Below are 19,768 nucleotides of genomic sequence, written 5' to 3'. Positions count from 1 at the left end.
ATGTTCTTTTATTCTTGTCTGGATGCTACGCTTTGTGGTCCCGATGTAAACTTGTCCACAGCTGCAGGGTATACGGTATACTCCTGCAGAGGTGAGGGGGTCTCTACTGTCTTTTGCTGATCGTAGCATCTGTTGTATTTTTCGGGTGGGTCTGAATACTGCTTGAAGGTTATGCTTTTTCATAAGCTTTCCCATCTGATCAGTAATTCCTTTGATATATGGCAAAAACACTTTTCCTGTAGGAGACTGTTTTTCCTTGGTTGTTTGATTCATCCTGGGTTTGATTGCTCTTTGGATTTCATTTCTGGAGTAGCCATTTGCCTGAAGTGCGTGGTTTAGATGGTTAATTTCCTCATTGAGAAAGTGCGGCTCACATATCCGTCTTGCACAATCCACTAAGGTTTTCATTATGCCTCTTTTCTGTCGGGGGTGGTGATTGGAGTTTTTGTGTAAGTACCGATCAGTGTGAGTTGGTTTCCTGTAGACCTTGTGACCTAACTGAAAGTTTGCTTTGCGGATGACCAAGGTATCCAGGAATGGGAGTTTTCCCTCGATTTCTTTCTCCATGGTGAATTGTATGTTCAGGTGGATGTTGTTGAGATGATTCAAAAACCCCATCAATTCTTCCTCCCCATGGCTCCAAATGATAAATGTATCATCCACAAACCGGAACCATACACTAGGTTTGTGGGGTGCTGATTCTAAAGCTGTTTTTTCAAAATGTTCCATGTAGAAGTTTGCTATAACTGGGCTGAGAGGGCTCCCCGTGGCCACCCCATCCATCTGTTCATAGAATTCGTTATCCCATTGGAAGTAACTGGTTGTCAGACAATGGTGGAATAAGGCTGTTACATCCTCTGGGAAAATCTGATTAATAAGTGCAATAGTGTCTTTTACTGGAACCTTGGTAAACAGGGATACAACATCAAAACTGACAAGTATGTCTTGTGGATTGAGTTTCAGAGAACTGATTTTGTTGATGAAATCTGCTGAATCTTTGATGTAAGACGAGGTTTTCCCGATGTGGTCCTGCAGGAGATCTGCCAGATATCTAGCTAATTCATATGTCGGTGAACCAATGGCACTCACAATGGGTCGGAGTGGGACTGAATCCTTATGTATTTTAGGGAGTCCATATAGTCTAGGTGGCTGTGCTTCAGTCTTGCATAGTTTTCTGTGCGTGTCGGGATGTAGTGAGGACAACCAAGGAAAAACAGTCTCCTACAGGAAAAGTGTTTTTGCCATATATCAAAGGAATTACTGATCAGATGGGAAAGCTTATGAAAAAGCATAACCTTCAAGCAGTATTCAGACCCACCCGAAAAATACAACAGATGCTACGATCAGCAAAAGACAGTAGAGACCCCCTCACCTCTGCAGGAGTATACCGTATACCCTGCAGCTGTGGACAAGTTTACATCGGGACCACAAAGCGTAGCATCCAGACAAGAATAAAAGAACATGAAAGACACTGCAGACTTGGACAACCTGAAAAAACAGCAGTGGCTGAACATAGCCTAACTAAAACAGGGCACAGTATCTTATTCCAGGACACCAAAATACTGGACAACACTTCCAACTACTTTGTCAGACTGCACAGGGAAGCCATTGAAATTCACAAGCATAAGCAAAACTTCAACAGGAAAGAAGAAACCTCAAGAATGAACAGAGCATGGTTTCCAGTTCTGAAAAACACCAGGCTAACAAAACATTCTATCCCCGACAATAGCCCTGCAGAGAAGATTAGCACATCAAGTACCAATCCATATGCAAAAGAACCTCCTCAGGATACAGTGAAGCCTCCCGCCATTAGCATTCCACACCCTGGGAAACTCTCACAGGATGACTCAGCTCAACCCCACCCCTCCTGAGTAGATACAAATGACCCACATCTTTTCCACACTGTGACACTGAGAGATCTCTGTCTTTTGGTGCTACACCTCTGAAGATGCCAGCCACAGCTGCTGGCGAAACGTCAGGAACTACAATGCCAAGACCACGGCAATACAGCCCGGAAAACCCACAACAACCATAGAATAAATAAACTTGAGACAAATGCTGAAGTTTTATTAAAGCTGTTTTTTTTTCTTTAGACATTTGGGTGATTTTGAGTAAAAAGTGTAAATGAATTGGTATTTTTAATTCATTTCAGTCATGATCCTTTAGGCTACAGTGACTGCTTCAGGCACTTCCATTTTCTGTTCCCAGTCATTGATAAGTATCCCACATAGAGGCAGGGGTTTGTTGCCAGACCACCCAGTCAGCTGAAAGTGGTCCCAAAACAGCATTAGCTCAGTTAGAGAAGCTTCACATACATAATCAGAGGGGAGGTCAAAGCAAAGCTACCTTGATTTGCATTCAATTTAGCCTAGAGTTCTGGCTCATATAGAATCTTTATGTAGATAAGCTAGGGTTAGATAGAAAATTTAAAAGCATACAGGCTTTAATATCATTTTGAGCAATAGTAACTTTCAGGACCTTTTTGTTGTAGAGTACATAGATTTTTTTAATATGCTTTGTTCTGTGGTATTTTTGTATGTAATTTGGGTGCACTTAGGTAAAAAGGTAAAGGTAGTCCCCTGTGCAAGCACTGAGTCATTACTGACCCATGGCAGGAGTCGCATCACGTTTTCTTGGCAGACTTTTTGTTATGGGGTGGCTTGCCATTGCCTTCCCCAGTCACCTACACTTTACCCCCAGGAAACTGGGTACTCATTTTACCAACCTTGAAAGGATGGAAGGCTGAGTCAACCTTGAACCAGCTACCTGAACCGGACTTCCACCAGAATCGAACTCAGGTTGTGAGCAGAGCTTGGACTGCAGTACTACATCTTACCACTCTGCACCACGGGGCTCCTGGGTGCACTTATTTCAGCTTAGTAAACAGCTAGCTTTGTAAAACATGATTGCAGGATACGTTTCCCCTATGACGGGAACAATACTAAAACATTATCTGCACATTATCAAACAAGAAGCAAGCCCTCATCCTCCTTCCCCAGGTCTTGTTTCCTACAATCTGTAATAATTTGGGAAGTGGCTTTGAAAGTCACTGAGAAGGTACTTTTCATCATGCATATCATAGAAACTCTATCCCCTAAACTCTAGAACTTTCTTCAGCCAGCTGTGTCAAACAAGGAAGGCTAGAATCCTCCAGATGTGTGATGGGAGTTAGATTCTCAAATTTGCAAGGGGCTTAGCTAACAAATTGCATGGCTATAATCATTAGTAGCTCTGCCTGTAGGTGTCTGAGGATTAAATTATACAATAGGCTGGATGATAACAGTGGTGGCAAGGGGTTCAAATTTAGGCAATGGGAAAAGAGGGATTTAATCCTTTCTGTTGCATTGTCATTCAGCCTCTGATGACCTAAAAGAGCTGCTATTTAACCACTGAGGAAAGCACACAAAAAATAGTACAGACCAACTGTTTGTTTCCTTCAGAGGGACAAATCTGAGAGTAATTTGCAACTGGAAAAATTGTGCAGAATGTAAATAATTAAATTTCTTCTCACTTTGCATTTTGACTGCAGTCCAAACAGTAGGCCCCTGGGAGCTGCTATTTATCAATAATAATTGCTCAGAAAATCCACTCATGAGTTGGCCCTGATATATAAAATCATATACATACACTAGTCCCATACTCAGCATTTGAATGTCTATGCACAGGAAATTTACTCAGGTAATCTTAATTTTTCCACCTGCTATGCTGCACCAAGGGCTAAATGGTTCTTCAGCAGAAACTGATCCATGAACACAGTAAGCAGATGGACATACTAGACATACAAATATTCTTCTTTCTCACTATGATGTCTTATGTTTATCAAAATGTGTGATTTTAATACAGAAAAAATAAAATGTGCATAACTATGTACCTTAAAAGCAAATGAGAAAAAGAGTCACTTCAAGCCAAAGGAGAAATGTTAACCAAGTTCTAAATGTGGTCTGAATATATTTTTACTAACAGTTCTCACATTTTATGACTTCTAGGAGCTTCCACCATTCAAAAGGGTGTTAGTTGAGTTCAACCCTAAGGTCAAAAGTCCCTACACCCATTTTTAGAAAACAGATTCTTTCTCTAATATTATCTAGATGCGAATGAGAAGGTCTCACTTTCGTTCCACATGATGGGAGGGAATGGCTGCCTGAAGCTTTCAGTACTGGAGATACAACGTAGCTTTGATTAACAGCTGGAGATGCAACTCCAGCTGATAAATCGCTCTGAATAAGGAGGGATCATGAGTTTACCCATTTGTGCTCCATTTGACAGCTCTGCTGAAGGTCTTACTGCCCAGGTTTGTCCTGGGTGGTGGCTGGAAATTTGGGGCTTCTGAAGACAGGGAGAAAACACCTACTCGCAGCTACAATTGGAGTTCGAAGGCAAGCTTTAACAAGTCTTAAATCTATCTACTTCAAAGAATTAACCAACTCTACAACACAATTATTTACTGTGTGGTGAGATAATATTCTGATTTCCTGTACTTTCTCTTTTTTTCTCTCTCCCTTTAACTGAGATAAGAAAAATATTGATACATCATTAGCAGAAAGCTGTTGAACAACATATGAGAAGGAAAGATTTAATGGACTAAGGGGAACCAAAATGCTTATTGTTTGTTTTTCTCTGTAATTTGTGAATTTGCACTGGGAGAAAGTGTTTTGGCCAGACTGGTTAAAATAAAACTATGTAGAAGAAGCTAAGGTTGAAGCAATGGCCTTGAAACTCGGGGCTGGAATGTAAACAAAGTTGATAGTAAACAACACTTATCTGCAAAAAGGCTTCACAGATTATTCTTAGAGAAACAGAGCCATCTAGCAGAAAATGTCTCAAGGTACAAGAAAATGATCTATCTCTATAGACATTCCTACATCCACAGATTTGATGCAAAAAGTCTTTGATCAACTAGGTGAATAATTTGATTCATTTGAAAAAAGAATGAAATACAATTTTATGAAATTTAAAGAAGATTTAACTGAGCAAATAAAAAATATTGAAGATGCTGTTTTAAAAAAAAACTGAGGAGGTAAAGAAGTTGAACAATCAAGTGGAGAACCTGGACAGCAGAACAGCAGTGTTTGATAGAGAGTTGGAGAAACATCAAGGTAACTTAGTCTTATTGGGCTAAGGAAGAAAGAATGCTCTGAGGCTACAAGGATTTAGGGAGACACAAGATGAAGATATTCAACATAGGGTGGTAGAGGACCTGGCAGAATTTCTGCAGTGGGACATCCCCAGAGTTGAAATGGATTTGGATAAAGTATACAGAGTCTCTACCAGGTATGCAACAGAGGAAAAGCTACCAAAAATATCATAGTGCATTTTGTCAAAAAGTCAGTAAGAGATCATGTTCTCCAACATTATAAGAATATATTGAGAATACAAGGTTGGAGTTATTATTTTAAAAGTGATACCACTCAGAATCTTGAAGAAACAAGGAGACTTTGTATTTTTAACTGAAAAACTGAAACAGACGAAAATCCTATTTAGATGGGACAAGTTGGAAGGAGTGATTTTTACTTTCAAACAAGAGATTCAGATTGAATTTGGTTCCAAAAGCAAGAGATTTTTTTAAAAGACGCAAGAAAGTTTTAAAAGAGTTTTCAGAAGATTCACAACAGCCCTTGTTGAAACAGAGAGATGAGGAAGAACAAGAAGATGTGGACTCTGATAATAATTAAAACCAAAGTATGGATTACAAATGCATTATGTGGAATATAAATGGGGCAAATGCTCCACAAAAACAATGGAAAATATTTCCTTATTTTAAAAAATTGAGAGCTTACATCATTACATTGATTCTCTTTGATGCAATAATACTCTCAAACATTGCATTGATTGAGAGCATCATTACATTAATTGAGAGGTTACATCATTTGCTTACAAGAAACTCATATCAGACAAAAAGACATGAAGTATTTGGATTACCAAATTTTGGGGAGGTAATGTGTCTCTTCAGATAATAAAAAGAAAAATGGGGTGGTATTGTATCTAAAACCAGCACTGAAACCAGAACTTGTAATATCTGACAATCATGGCAGATTTGTGGGGGTGGAGGTGACATTAAATGGGAGCAAAATTTTGATGGTGGAAATCTATGCATCAAATGAGGGAAAGGGGAGGTTCTACAAATACCTTTGGGAAAATTTGGTGGATTTGTCCTTTGAAAATTGTTGACTGATGGGTGATTGGAATGGTGTAGTTTCTCCACAAATAGATAGGTGCTCTGAGAGAAACATAAAAGATACTCAAGGCAAATTACCAAAGGTTTGTTTTGACATGATTGATAATATGGGTTTGGTGGATGTTTGTAGACAAAAAAATGGGTATTCAAGAGAATATACATTCTATTCAGAGAGACATAAATCTTTGTCATGTATAGATATGGTCTGGGTATTGAAAAATTTGTGAGCAAAATTGTTAAAGTGGAGATACTGCCAAAGTCTTTTTCAGACCATAATCCTATAAGCATAAGTTATAAAACCAAATCTAATACATTTATGTGACAACTAAATGAATCTTTACTACAGAAAGAGGCAATTGTTAGAGGATGGCAAAAAAGGCTGAAATACTTTTTAAAAAAATTAAATTTGAACAAGGGTACAGATTTGAGAATGGTTTGGGATGCAAGCAAAGCATTTATAAGAGGCCACATCATACATCATAATTCAGAAGTAAAGGGGGGAAAGCAGGAAAAATTGCAAGGTATTCTGCAAGAAATTTTTTAAAAAGGAGGAAGAATAAAAAAACTCTCCTGGGGAATGTTATAGTGCAACAAGAGATAAAATGCTCGCAACAACAGCTATCAATGTTAACAGTAAGGGATTTAGAGAAAAAACTGAATTATGCTAAGCAGAGAAATTTCAAATTATCTAGTAAACTGGGAAGATGTTTGGCCTATAGATTGAGAAAAGAGAGAGAGAGAAAATGATCTTAAAATTGCAAGATGGGAATACTATGCTAACAGAAAATGTGGCCATCCCAAAGACCCTTTTTAAGTATTATTCAAACTTCTATAGAAGACAGGATATTTCTTTAAAGAAATTGAATGATTATCTAACAAAACAAGCTATCTAGAATTATGGGGGAACAACAACAGGTGATGAATGGCCCAATAACAATTCAAGAAGTGGTGGAAGCAATTGAAAACTGGGAAGTTACCAGGTCCTGATGGACTATCAGGCCGATATTAAAAAAGCTTTGAAGATGAGATCTTACTACCTTTGTAAAATACAATACAATGTATTCAATTTTATTGGGAGGAAAGAAGCCAGAGACTTGGAAAGATGGTAACATTACACTGATACCCAAAGAAAGGCAAGATTTGACACTAGCAAAAACCTATAAACTTATTGCAGAATAATGACTACAAACTATTCACAATTTTAGAAGACTTAAGTATGTTCTCAAAGACTTTATTCATGAAGATTAAAGTGATGTCTTACCCAAAAGTTGAAAAACAATGTCAGAACTGTATTGGATATAGTGGAATATCTAATTTTCTTGGATGCTGAGAAGGCCTTTGACCGTTTGAACTGGATTTTCCTGTCTGAAGTTTTAGAAAAGATGAATTGGGGGGAGAATTTTATAAAATGGGTGAAATCAATCTACATTTCACAGAATGCTAAAATTATTGTTAATGGGGAATTAACTAAACCATGTGAGATTCAAAAAGAAACATGTCAAGGATGTCCGTTGTCACCACTCCTTTTCATTTTGATGTTGGAATTTTTGAATAGAGACTTTAGACAGGAGGAAAGGATTAGAGGAGTAAAAATTTTAAGAGTCATATAAATTAAGAGCCTTTGCAGGTGATTTAATGGAAGACCCATTAGAGGGAATTGAAATATAGAATGAGAAGTTGACCGAGTTTGGTACTCTGGCAGGTTTCAAAATAAATGAACAGAAAACAAAAATATTAATGAAAAGTATGAATACTAAAAACCAGGAAGAATTGATAAAAATAACAGGTTTTAAGGTGGAGAAAGGTAAAATATATAGGTATCATGCAGACAGGGATGAAATGTATGCTATTCAAAATAATTATGTTAAGACATGGAAAGAAATTTTAAAAGACATGTTAAGATGAGATGGAGTACAGTTGTCCTTGCTGGGGAGAATACCAGTTATCAAGATGAATGTTTTACCTAAGATGTTACTCCTCTTCCAGACAATACCTGTGTTAACCTCAGATGTACCATTTAAACAGTGGCAAAATGATATTTCAACATTTATATGGCAAGGGAAAAAACCAAGAGTTAAATATACAATTTTACAAGATGCAAAGGAGAGAGGTGGCCTAGGTTTACCAGACTTGAAGGTGTATTACGCAGCCGCATGTCTAATGTGGATGAAGGAATGGGTGCTTCTGAGAAATGAGAGGCTCTTGACACTGGAAGGTCATTACCTGAGAATTGGATGGCATACTTATTTGTGGTATGATAAACTAAAGGTCAATGTAGGTGTCAACAATCATTATATTAGGAGAGCCATCTTGAGAATTTGGAATAAATACAAACTGAGATTATCACAGAAGACATCGCTTTGGATTTCAACACAGGAAGCGTTTTATAGAGGTGAAATGACTATTAAACAAGAATGGCTGACTTACGGAAACTTACTAGAATTCTCAGAAGGGGATTGTAAATTGAAGACAAGGGAAGATTTAATAGCTAAAGGTTACAAATGTCAATGGTTTTTCTATGCACAATTTCTAGAAAGGTTTAAATCAGATAAAAAAATTATGGGACTCTGGTTACGAAAAGACAGAGTTTGAAAAAGAGCTTTGTACAAATGAACATGTTATTTCCAAAATGTACAAACTTTTGTTGAAATTTGAAATGGAAAAAGAATAGGTGAAAGATTGTATGGTAAAATGGGCTAAAAATTTGGGATATAATATTCCAATGGACCAGTACGAAAATATGTGGGTAAAGGGACTCAAATTCACTTTGAGGTCCATACTTAAAGAAAATTTCTATAAAATGATGTATCGGTGGTATATGTCACCTGATAAATTAGCAAAAATAACTATTTATTATTTATTTATTTTATTCGATGTATACCCCGCCCTCCCCACAGATGGGCTCAGGGCGGCTTACTAAAGGTGTGTCAAGCAGATGGTGGAAATGTGAGCAACATGAAAGAACATTTTATCATCTTTGGTGGACTTGCACTAAAGCAAAACAATTTTGGTCACAAATTCATATTATAATACAAAAAATGTTGAAGATCAATATACAATTTAAACTAGAAGCCTTTTTGTTGGGATTAATGGATAAACAGTTGGAAAATAAACATGGTATCTTATTTCTATATGTGACCATGGCGGCTAGGCTTTTATATGTGCAAAAATGAAGAAGTACAGTATTGCCTTCAATCAAGGACTGGATTGTGAAAATAACAGTTAATGGAGATGGCTAAATTTACAGCCCTGATCAGAGATAAAACATTGTCTGCTTTTATGATTAACTGGAAATCCCTTACTGATTTTCTGCGTGAGACAAGGAAAATGAACTGATGATTTGTGGTTTTGATTTCCAAGAAGATAAATTTGGGAAAAGTAAATAGAAGGGGGAGTATTGAAAAAGGAAAATTTTGGAGATATTAAAACTAAAAGTATAATGTTTGTTAAAATATGATAGGTGCTGTAGAAAAAAATGGAAAATGAAATTTGTATTATTTTTCTTTGTTATTTTCAATCTTTGTTCTTTTTCTCTCTTTGTATTCTTTTTTCTTCTATTTCTCTGCCCTTTTTACTGGACTTTTAATCTTATTAATAAAATAAAAGGTGTATTCAAAGAGAAGGTCTCTCTCTCTGTCCTTATACCCTCACAGACTCTCAGTTGGGCCCCCAGTTTGAGAAATGATGGTGATTGGACAAATAACTAACATTAAAATGAAAATGCAGAAGCTTTTTATTGGTAGTTCAAAACAGCAGTAAGAAAAGCAGTTTTATTAAAACAGTATTTTTTATTTCTCTTTGTGCCATTAATGACCTTGGCTAATCTGGGGAGGGGCTGTGGTTCAGTGGATGTGTCTTGCATGCAGAAGTTCCCAGATTAAATCCCCTGCATCTTCCAGCGAAAAGAACCAGGTATTAAGTGATGTGAATAACCTCAGCCTGAGACCTTGCAGAGCTGCTGCCAGTCTGAATAGACAGTACTGACCTTGATGGACTGATGGTCTGACTCGGTATAGGGCAACTTCATGTGCCGTATGTGTTATCCTCTGACATGACATGGGTTGCTTATTAGAAGTACTAGAGGACATTTTAAATTTACATAGAATTGGCTATTTCATTGTATATTAGGGATGACTTTCATTTTTAGTGTGAGGAAACCACATTAAATTTTTAAATAATAATAAGATATCTTAACGTGGATCCAGAGGAGTTAGCCATGTTATTCTGTAGTCGCAAAATAGTAAAGAGTCCAGTTGCACCTTTAAGACTAACCAACTTTATTGTAGCATAAGCTTTTGAGAACCACAGTTCTCTTCATTAACGTGGGGACCTTCAACGAAATGTTTCAGATTGTGTTGTGGTTTATGTTCAGCAAGCATTATTTTGTTTTTGTGTGTGTTTGGGCTGTGATTCTATGCATGTATTTGTAATGAGAATGTTTAAAGAGAGATTTTTGTCTGTTCTCTCTCTCTTACTCTGGCACCTTAGAGACCACCAAGATTTGCGTTTGACGAAGAGAACTGTGATTCTCAAAAGCTTATGCTACATTAAAGTTGGTTAGTCTTAAAGGTGCTACTGGACTCTTTTTGATTTTGCTACTACAGACTAACACGGCTAACTCCTTTGGATCTATGACCAAGATTTTCAGACTATTAGCATTCAAGCATCAAAGCTTCCTTCCTTAGATAACAGATACTGTTTCTGATGAAGCTTTGGCTCTAAAATGGTAATACCCTGAAAATTTTGTTGGTCTCTAAGATGCCACTGGACTCAAATTCTGCTGTTCTGCTGCAAACCAGCAGGACTACCTACCTGAAACTCTTATTTAAGTCTTTCCCTTTCTCTCTCCTGTATGCCTACTGTCACTCCTCTCTTTCTTTCCCCACCCTCTCTGTTTCTTTCTCCCCTTTGTGAGAAAGAAAGGAAGAGCAATTAGATAAAAAAGAGAAGGGAAACTGGAAAGGAGGGCAGAAAGAAGAGACTACCATGCCCCTTCAGCACAACACCCAATTACAAATTAATGGAAGGAGATTTTCTGTTCTTTGAGGGACAACTATTGCTGCTTTTTGGGCACTCGAGGCTCTCATTCCTTAGCTTTAGAATGCACAGATGTGAAAATACGGATCTTGGGAGGGGCTTTCCAGCAAGACGCCATGTGCTACCCATAGAGCAGCATACATCAAAGCTTCTCAGGCTGCTGCCTGCTTCTTCATTTTGAAGCCATACCCTCACCAGCACCATCAATGGCCCCTACTGCTGCAGGATGTCAGGCAGCAGGTAACAGCCCTCTCCGCACTAACCCCAAACCTCAGCTAGGTGATGGGCAATCTGCATTTTCTCCAATGTCTTCTGCACATGCTGAGGAGAGTGCACACTCTCAGACTACCAGAAGTGTAAGTGCAAACAACAGCTCCTCTATTTGGGGTTTTTGTAACCTCCACATTTGTGTAGGTTTCAGTTTTTCTGTGTATCTAGAGGATCCTCCAAATTTGCAAAACCATCTGTTTTGTCACCAAATGGTCCTGATCCACAGAATAAAGTATATTCAAGTGGGGGACTCACAAGGACTTGCAGAGGGTATTTAAGTTTTCCATGTATCCCCTGCCCCCACACTATTTTCTCTTTCCCTCTTCCATGTGCTCACCTTTCTGTACATCCTTCTCTCCTTCAAACCCATTAAACAACTTTTTATCTGCCCCCCATCTTCATCTATATTTATTAATTCATTTATATGCTACCTTTCTCCATGGTGGGGACCTAGAGCAGCTTATATCATTCTCCTTGCTTCTATGTTATCCTCACAACAACCCTGAGAGGTAGGTTAGGTTGATAATATGTGCCTGGATCAAAGTCATCCAGTGAGCTTCCACAGCAGAGAGGTGATTCAAACCTGGGTCTCCTGTGTTATACTCTGAAACTCTAACCACTGGCTTTTGGGTGGGCTGCTGTTGAAAAGTAACAAGCAGTCGGGCCTTGGTGAGTCGTGCAAGTCATGTGGTATCAAGTTGCCTGGTGGTTGCTTCTGGATCTGGCCCCAATGAGTCTTCCCTCAAAGGCCAAAACAGCCTTGGAAAGCGCCTAGCCCATCCTACTGTCTTTTACTGACAGCAACCAAGCCTGGAATAGTGGCTTAATTGTTATGGTTGCCTAACAACTGCCACTGTGGGCATCTGGTTAAAACTACAAGTGCTCCTTTTATCATCTTGATGTTTTTTTGAACTCCCCGATGGATTTTTTTAGATTTCAGATTTTTCTGCAAACCTGGAGCATTGTTCAGGTGAGTAAGACAATTTGGCTTGTCCATTGTTAGCTCTCCTCTCCAGACTGAAGTATCCACAGATCAACACCACTTAATAATTACTCTATTTTTGTTAATGTTGCTAGCTATAATTTTACTCTATTTTGTCCCTTTACACACATATGGTCTGTACACACTAATATTTAATGTAAGTTTACACTTTCCACCAAATATTTTGTAAGGACATCAGGACCATAAAAATAGAATTCTAGCAGGAATTCCCTCTAGCAGTTCTTGAGGGAGACCATGCCTGTCACAGAGATGATCACTTTGTGTATTGATATCAAGGAGCAGAAGGTACAATCTTAACATAAAAGTTGTGTGTCAGCATATAAACAAAGTTAGGGAATAAGCAGATAATATTATATATTATCTGCTTATATAATTTGAGAAGACAGCTTCATTTTTTATTCTCAATAAAAGAGTCCATAAATGAAAGAGCTTAATATCTCTTGTTACATTTAATGTTATATTTGGCCTACATTGTTTAATGGTATCCCTCACCCCTATCTGTAGATATATCTTACGATAATTATTTAATAAGGTAGAAGCACTTTATGGGATGTGTGTGTTTCTGTGTATATGTTATATGTCGTCGAGTTGCTTGTAGTTTATGGTGACCCTATGAATTAATGATCTCCAGAACATCCTATATTAACAGCCTTGCCTAGATCTTGTGATCTGGAGGCTGTGGCTTCCTTTACTGAGTTAAGCCATCTCATTTTGGGTCTTCCTCTTTTCCTACTGCTTTCCACTGTTCCTAGGTTTTTGGCTTTTCCAGTGAGTCTTCTTATGATGTGACCAAAGTACAATAGCCTCAGTTTTGTTATTTAGGTAGAATTCAGGCTTGATTTTATCTGGAACTTACTAAGTTGTCTTTTTGGCCATCCATGGTATCTGTAAAACTCTCCTCCAGCACCACATTTCAAATGAATCACTCCCTCCCTGTCAGCTTTCTTCATTGTCCAACTTCCACATCCATACATAGTAATGGGGAACACCATAGTATGAATTATCTTCGTCTTGGTCCCCAGTGACACTTCCTTATCCTTAAGGATCTTTTCTAGTTCCTTCATGGCTTCCTTTCCAAGTCTCAATCTCTAACCCCCGGGAGTAAAGACAGAGAACTAGAAACTGGCTGGTGTAAATTAATTAATTAAAGTATCCCCCCCCCCCATTTCCACTCTCTGAAATGAACCTGTTTAATAAATATTATCGTAGTTGGGAAATGACTTTGTTATATTCCTGTTTGGAAAACATATTATTAATCTTTCAGCTGTGCCTTCTATAGGTCTTGAGTGAAAGAAAATTTATCAAGCAAAGGCTTTTGAACCACAAATATGTCTGGCCAAGAAGTTGCTAAAAACTGTAGTGGATGCTGCATAGTGTACCTTTATGATTGATTTCCATTCAAGTCAGACTGATTGCAGTGTGGTCATTTTTCTAACCCATAACTGCTCACATTGCAGCAGTTTGCTATCTGCAAGATGTCTGAATTATAGCAGTCCATGTCTATATTACCTTTTACACAAATTACTTACACTAGTTTCTTTTTCCATGCAAATTCATCAGTTTTACAGCCTCTTGTCTCTGATGTCAGGAAACTCTAGCAGACAGCACAATTGATAAAATGAGTTAATTTTACAACCTTTTTTCCCCAGATTTTCATTCACCCATTCCACAGGAAGCATATTGTAGTTAAAAGAAGATAGCAAATAAACATAGAGTCCTTTGGTAAATTATTTTCCAAGTTAATTATATTTGATGATCATTACAGACTGGCTCCTATTTTAATATCATTGTGTTCATTCCATCTTGTCCTTTTAAAAAATACATGGCTATCAGTGCTTATTACTTCACCTCTTGTTGTTAAACTATTGCTTGCAGTAGTCTTGTTGTTTCTAGTATATTATATACAAGTTGTATGAGGAGCTCTATGATTCCCATTTTTTACTTGCAGTCTGTAAACAGCTTATTCCAAATAATACTCCCTCTGTTTAGGACATTTAACTTTACAGTCTTATCTTAGGTGTCTACTTAAATTGTATTTATTTATTTATTTATATTCTGCCCTACCCACTAAGGGCTCAAGGCGGATTACAACATTTTAAAAAATACATTAAAATTAATTTATACAATTAAAACCATAAATAAATTTTAAAAAAATATTCACATGTAAAAATATACACTCAGATGGCGGCAATCAATAGCAGCAGAAACAGCTCAACAAGATAAGGTGGTGGACAACACTAGTAGGGAGGGATTCAGATTTTATTCTTCTCCATTTTTTGGCTACTGGAAGCCAAGCCCGACCTCAACCATATGCCTGATGGAACATCTCTGTCTTACAGGCCTGGCAAAATGATAACACATCCTGCCGGGCCCTGGTCTCAGTGGACAGAGAGTCCCACCAGGCTGGAGCCAGGACCAAGAATGCCCTGGCTCTGGTTAAGGTCAGGCGAGCCTCCTTAGGGCCAGGGACCACCAATAGATGTTTCCCAATCGGAGCATCCTCTGGGGCACATATAGGGAGAGGCGGTCTCACAGATACGCTGTTCCCAGTCCGCATAGGGCTTTATAGGTTAATACCAAAGCCTGGAACCTGATCCGGTACTCCACCAGCAGCCAGTGCAGCTGGTGCAATATAGGTGTTATATGCGCTCCAGTCGGTGCTCCTACAATAACACACACTGCTGCATTTTGAACCTGCTGATTTCTGGGTCAGGCTCAAGGGACGCCCCGTGTAGAGCGAGTTACAGTATCCAGCCTAGAGATGACCGTTGCCTGGATCACTGTAGTTAAGTTGCTGACTGAGAGGTATGAGGACAAGCTGCCTGGTCCGTTGTAGATTTAAAAGAAAAGGACCTGGCAACTGCTGTGATCTGAGCCTGCATTTTCAAGGAGGCATCCAGAATCACCCCCAAACTCCTAACCAATGACACTGGTGTAAGCAGCGCCCTGTCGAGGGTCGGGAGTTGGAGTCCAGCACCTAACCCCCCACAACTCAAGTACAGGATCTCCATCTTTGTAGGATTTAATTTCGGTTGACTCTGTCCCAACCAACCAGACACAACAGGACAACCAGGGCCGAGCCAGGCTGGCCATCCATCATCAGGTATAACTGGGTGTCATCTGCATATTGATGACACCCAAGTCCAAAGCTCTGCACCAACTGGGCAAGGGGGTGCATATAGATGTTAAGCAGCAATGGGGAGAGTAATGCCCCTTGTGGGACACCGCACACCATAGGTTGGTGGGATGACAGTCTCTTCCCAAGCACCACCCTTTGTCCTTGACCATGGAGAAAGGAGACCAGCCACTGCAAGGCAACCACGCATATCCCCACGTCGGTGAGGTGGTGGGTCAGAAGTTCATAATTGACCATATCGAACATTGCTGACAAATCCAATAATATCAGCAGCGCCAATCCTCCTCGATCCAGGTGACTGCAGAGATCATCTGTGAGGGTGACCAGCAATGTCTCTGTCCCATGCCCCGGGCGGAAGCTGGACTGGAAGGGATCTAGAGCTGAGATTTCGTTCAGGATCCCCTGTAGCTGTTCCGCCACCACTCGCTCAATCACCTTACCCAGGAACGGGAGGTTCGAAACTGGGTGGTAACTGACAGGGTCAGTGAGGTCCAAAGATGGCTTCTTTAAGAGAGGCCTCACCACGGCTTCCTTTAGCACCCCAGGGAAAACTCCAGAGCTCAGGGACAAGTTGACAATGGCCTCCAAGTGACTCCATACTCGATCGGCACTGGCCATAACCAGCCATGATGGACACAGGCCCAGGAAGCACGTGGTAGGTCTCACCGCTTGCAGGGTCCTGTCAATCCCATCCCCGCAGAGTGGACTGAAAGGGTCGGATGTTGGCCCAGAAGACGGCCAAGGGGTCTCTAGTTCATGTACTGTGTGTGTATGCAGATTTCTGTCAAGCTATTGTTAATTATAGGTCATAGTCGTAGCTTTTGGACTTTGATTTTATTATCAACATTGTGCTGTAATTTTTAGGACTGTAGTTTATATGTTCTGATTATTAGTCACCTCATATGAATTAGAGGTAAGAGATAAAAACATTTTTCCAGTCAATTCATAAACATGCTTGTGTGAACAGTTGATAGCTGGAGGTGCGACTTGTCTCTCCACTGAAGTTTAGTGCAATTTACTAGTATAATTTATGATTCACTCAGGCAGCAAGTTGCATTTGTGAACAAGCCCTAGTTGGTACATAAGAAATTTGAACAACCATATTTCTGTCACAATACATGTTTGAATTTCCCCAGCAAAATCATTGCTATTTAAGTGCTAAGGAAATGTTTATTTGCAATGGATCGTGGTAGGTGAGAAGAAGTTCTTTCAAGATCCTACAACTGTACATTTCTTCTCCATTAAAACATTTATCTGCACTTGGTCACTTTTTATGTTGATGATACCAGATCACTACTCTTGATGACAGGAAATGCAAAAGCTTCCTTTCTTTACATTGTAGGGTATGTAGTTAATAATATCTTTGTTAAAAACTAGTTCATCCCGCCTATTTGTAACAATTGAGAGAGAATGTCACAAAGATAACCTAACCTGGTTTTGTGTCTATATTTGTAAGCTGCCTTGGGCTAACTAAAAAAGATGGAATATAAATATTTTATATAAATATTATATTTATTATATTAAATAAATAAATAAATAAATAAGAGGAAAATCTTACTAGTATATCCAGTTATATTAAATGTGGAAAAATCTGTGAAGAAGCAATATTCTTTCAGTTTTTGAGAAAGGGACCATAGTGCAATCACACTTTGCCATCAGGAAAAAAAAATTCAAAGAAGACCTTATTTGTAAAGTTACATCATGAACTTTTAATCTTTCTGATTACAGTATCAATTAACTCATGTCTTTCTATTACAAGCTGGGTAAAGTCATTCAGGTGGAAGTGAATGTTTTAAATGTAATTATTCCTTTTTCACATGACTTACTGACTTCCTTTTCTTTATTTCCCCAGCACCAATAGCTGCAGGAACAGGCCCTAATTTCTCACTCTCAGATTTGGAAAGTTCCTCATACTATAGCATGAGCCCAGGAGCAATGAGGAGATCTTTACCAAGCACCTCCTCTACCAGGTAATTCAATCTTCACAAAATATTCGGACTGTGGATGATCTCTTTGGCTATGTGGACATTTCAAAATCAGTAATGCTGTCATTTAATGCTTGTGTTTCCTGACAGGGTCTGCTTGAATCAATAAGGCTTTCTAAGAATAAAGTGGTGTATCTATTAATGTCTCTCAAAGCCCTTTATTTACACTTTTCATTTTGAAAAGTTACTGAAGATATAGATATAAATTAGAAGCATTTTCCTATAAGTGGAGAAGAAGTGATAAAAGTATGGAGATGTAGGCCTGTATATAAAAATATTACTTAACAATTTTGAAGGGTCTTAAAGACGGAAGTGGCCTAATGCCAGTTAAGGGAATTGAAATTAATAGACTGAGGCCTAATTATTTCAAAATGCAGAGTCTGCATTGGCCTGGTAGAAATTGCTAGAGAGGTACAAGGAGCTACTGCATACAAATGGCTTGCCACATGGATATGATTTCACGTTGTGTTTCAAGCAGCAATCATGTTGCTATTTGCACATCTAAATTAAATTGGGACTAATCCAGGAATACTCAATTTGTGAACAGCTGCTCAGGTGGCCAGTTAGGTGCGTGCTTGTCTGGGGAGCTGAACAGGCCACACAGATGCACAGCAATCAGCCATTCCGCTGTAAAAGCTCACAAACAAGAAACCTGTTGCAGGGATCTGCTGAGTTGAATCAAGGCTAGATGAAGATGAGCCAAGCAGAATAGCCAAATGGAAGGCTATTCTTCTAAAGTATACAGGTGGTTTTCTATTACAGTGTTGTTCTGAGAGAAACTAGGCTAGCAAATTGTGGAGTAAATTCATTTCATTTTATTTAGAAAAATTTATATCCCGCCTTTCTGCCCTCACAAAGACTGCCAAAGTGGCTAACATACATACTAAAACCACATTATAAAACCATTAAAATTAACCAATGCACAACATTAAAAAAGTTAAAACCAGAGCTGTAAAAATATACAGATATAAAAACAACAATCAAAACTTTTACAACAATGAAGGAGACATGAAGGAGGGATCACTGAGGGTGCACGAAATGAAACACAAAAATATTTTCACCCACTTGGGATGATTGCAACAGAAGGGGACAGACAAATCTCTGGGGAATTAATTCCAGAGTTTTCGTGCCTCAGCCTGAAGGCCCTTTCCCAGGTTGTCACCTATCTAATCTTAGAAAGTGGAGGCACCAAAAGCAGGACTTCCGAAGATAACCACAGTTGTCAGGTTCACGTAGTAGTTCTCCTCCTGCTGCTTGTCCGCTGAAGGAGAATATGAAACATCACAGAACAGTATGACTTTGCTTCTTGACTAGAGATGGGCATGAACAGCAATACGAACCAAAAAAAGCCACAAACAGCCCAATCTGCTGTTTGCGAACAAGCCGTTTGTGAGGCTCCATTCTAAACAAACAGGTGGTCATTGCAAGCCTCGTTCCTTGCTGTTTGTTTCTGTTCGTCAAGCTAGACAGTCTGGCACCTGCAATCAATTCCCTTGGCAACTTAGGCAGGGATTGTCTGAATTCCTGCTGTTGCCCTGGAAACCCCAATCTAAGTCCAATTTAGCTTGATAGGCAGGTCTTCTTTTCAAGTGTAGAGCTCCAAATTTGTTACAAGGGAGCAAATAGCAGGGGGGAGGGGCCTCCCAGCTCTGACTTTGCAGACAGTGGAGAGACAGTTGCTGTTGGCATTTTGATAGAGTGCATTGGAGCTTGAATTTTCTTTGTGTGTGGTGGGATAGGGATCTACCCCTTCAAGTTCCAGGGCTGCTGCCAGGCTCTGGAGCCAAGCTGTTATTTATTACTGGTACCTTTCCTGGTGCCTGCTCAGGTCAGATTTCTAGGAGTGGTGCAGTAGGGATCTTGACTTGGATGATGGCTGGAGGAGAGCCTGCCGGCCTCCACAAACAGCCAACCATGAACATGTTTGTGAACAGGGCCATGTTTGTGGTTGTTTGTGAGTCCCTGTTCGTGGATGGCAACAAACAACGAACATCATATTGGGGGGGGGGTCTGTTCATGCCCATCTCTATTCTTGACTCTGGGAAAGTCACAAGACCATGGTGACATTGCAGCAAGAGGGTTCTTTTAAAGTAACATTATTGAAAGTTAGATAATCTACGGGGCTGGTCACTAATAATGCCTCTCTGTCTAATATATATAAA

General features: G+C 39.1%; 1 protein-coding gene across 2 annotated transcripts in view; it reads left to right on the top strand.

Moving 5' to 3' along the window:
• Positions 1 to 19,768, top strand: part of NFIA (nuclear factor I A) — a 448,502-nt gene that overhangs the window by 316,364 nt on the left and 112,370 nt on the right. For both annotated transcript variants that reach the window (XM_054981696.1, XM_054981695.1), the window contains exon 5: positions 17,474 to 17,591. In XM_054981696.1, coding sequence (XP_054837671.1) covers positions 17,474 to 17,591 — 118 coding nt within the window. The remainder of the gene's footprint in view (positions 1 to 17,473; positions 17,592 to 19,768) is intronic.

This window comes from Eublepharis macularius, chromosome 5, assembly GCF_028583425.1.
Source record: "Eublepharis macularius isolate TG4126 chromosome 5, MPM_Emac_v1.0, whole genome shotgun sequence".
Taxonomy (NCBI): domain Eukaryota; kingdom Metazoa; phylum Chordata; class Lepidosauria; order Squamata; family Eublepharidae; genus Eublepharis; species Eublepharis macularius.
Note: the sequence above shows the minus strand (reverse complement) of the source record. Positions and strands in the feature narration are given on the sequence as shown.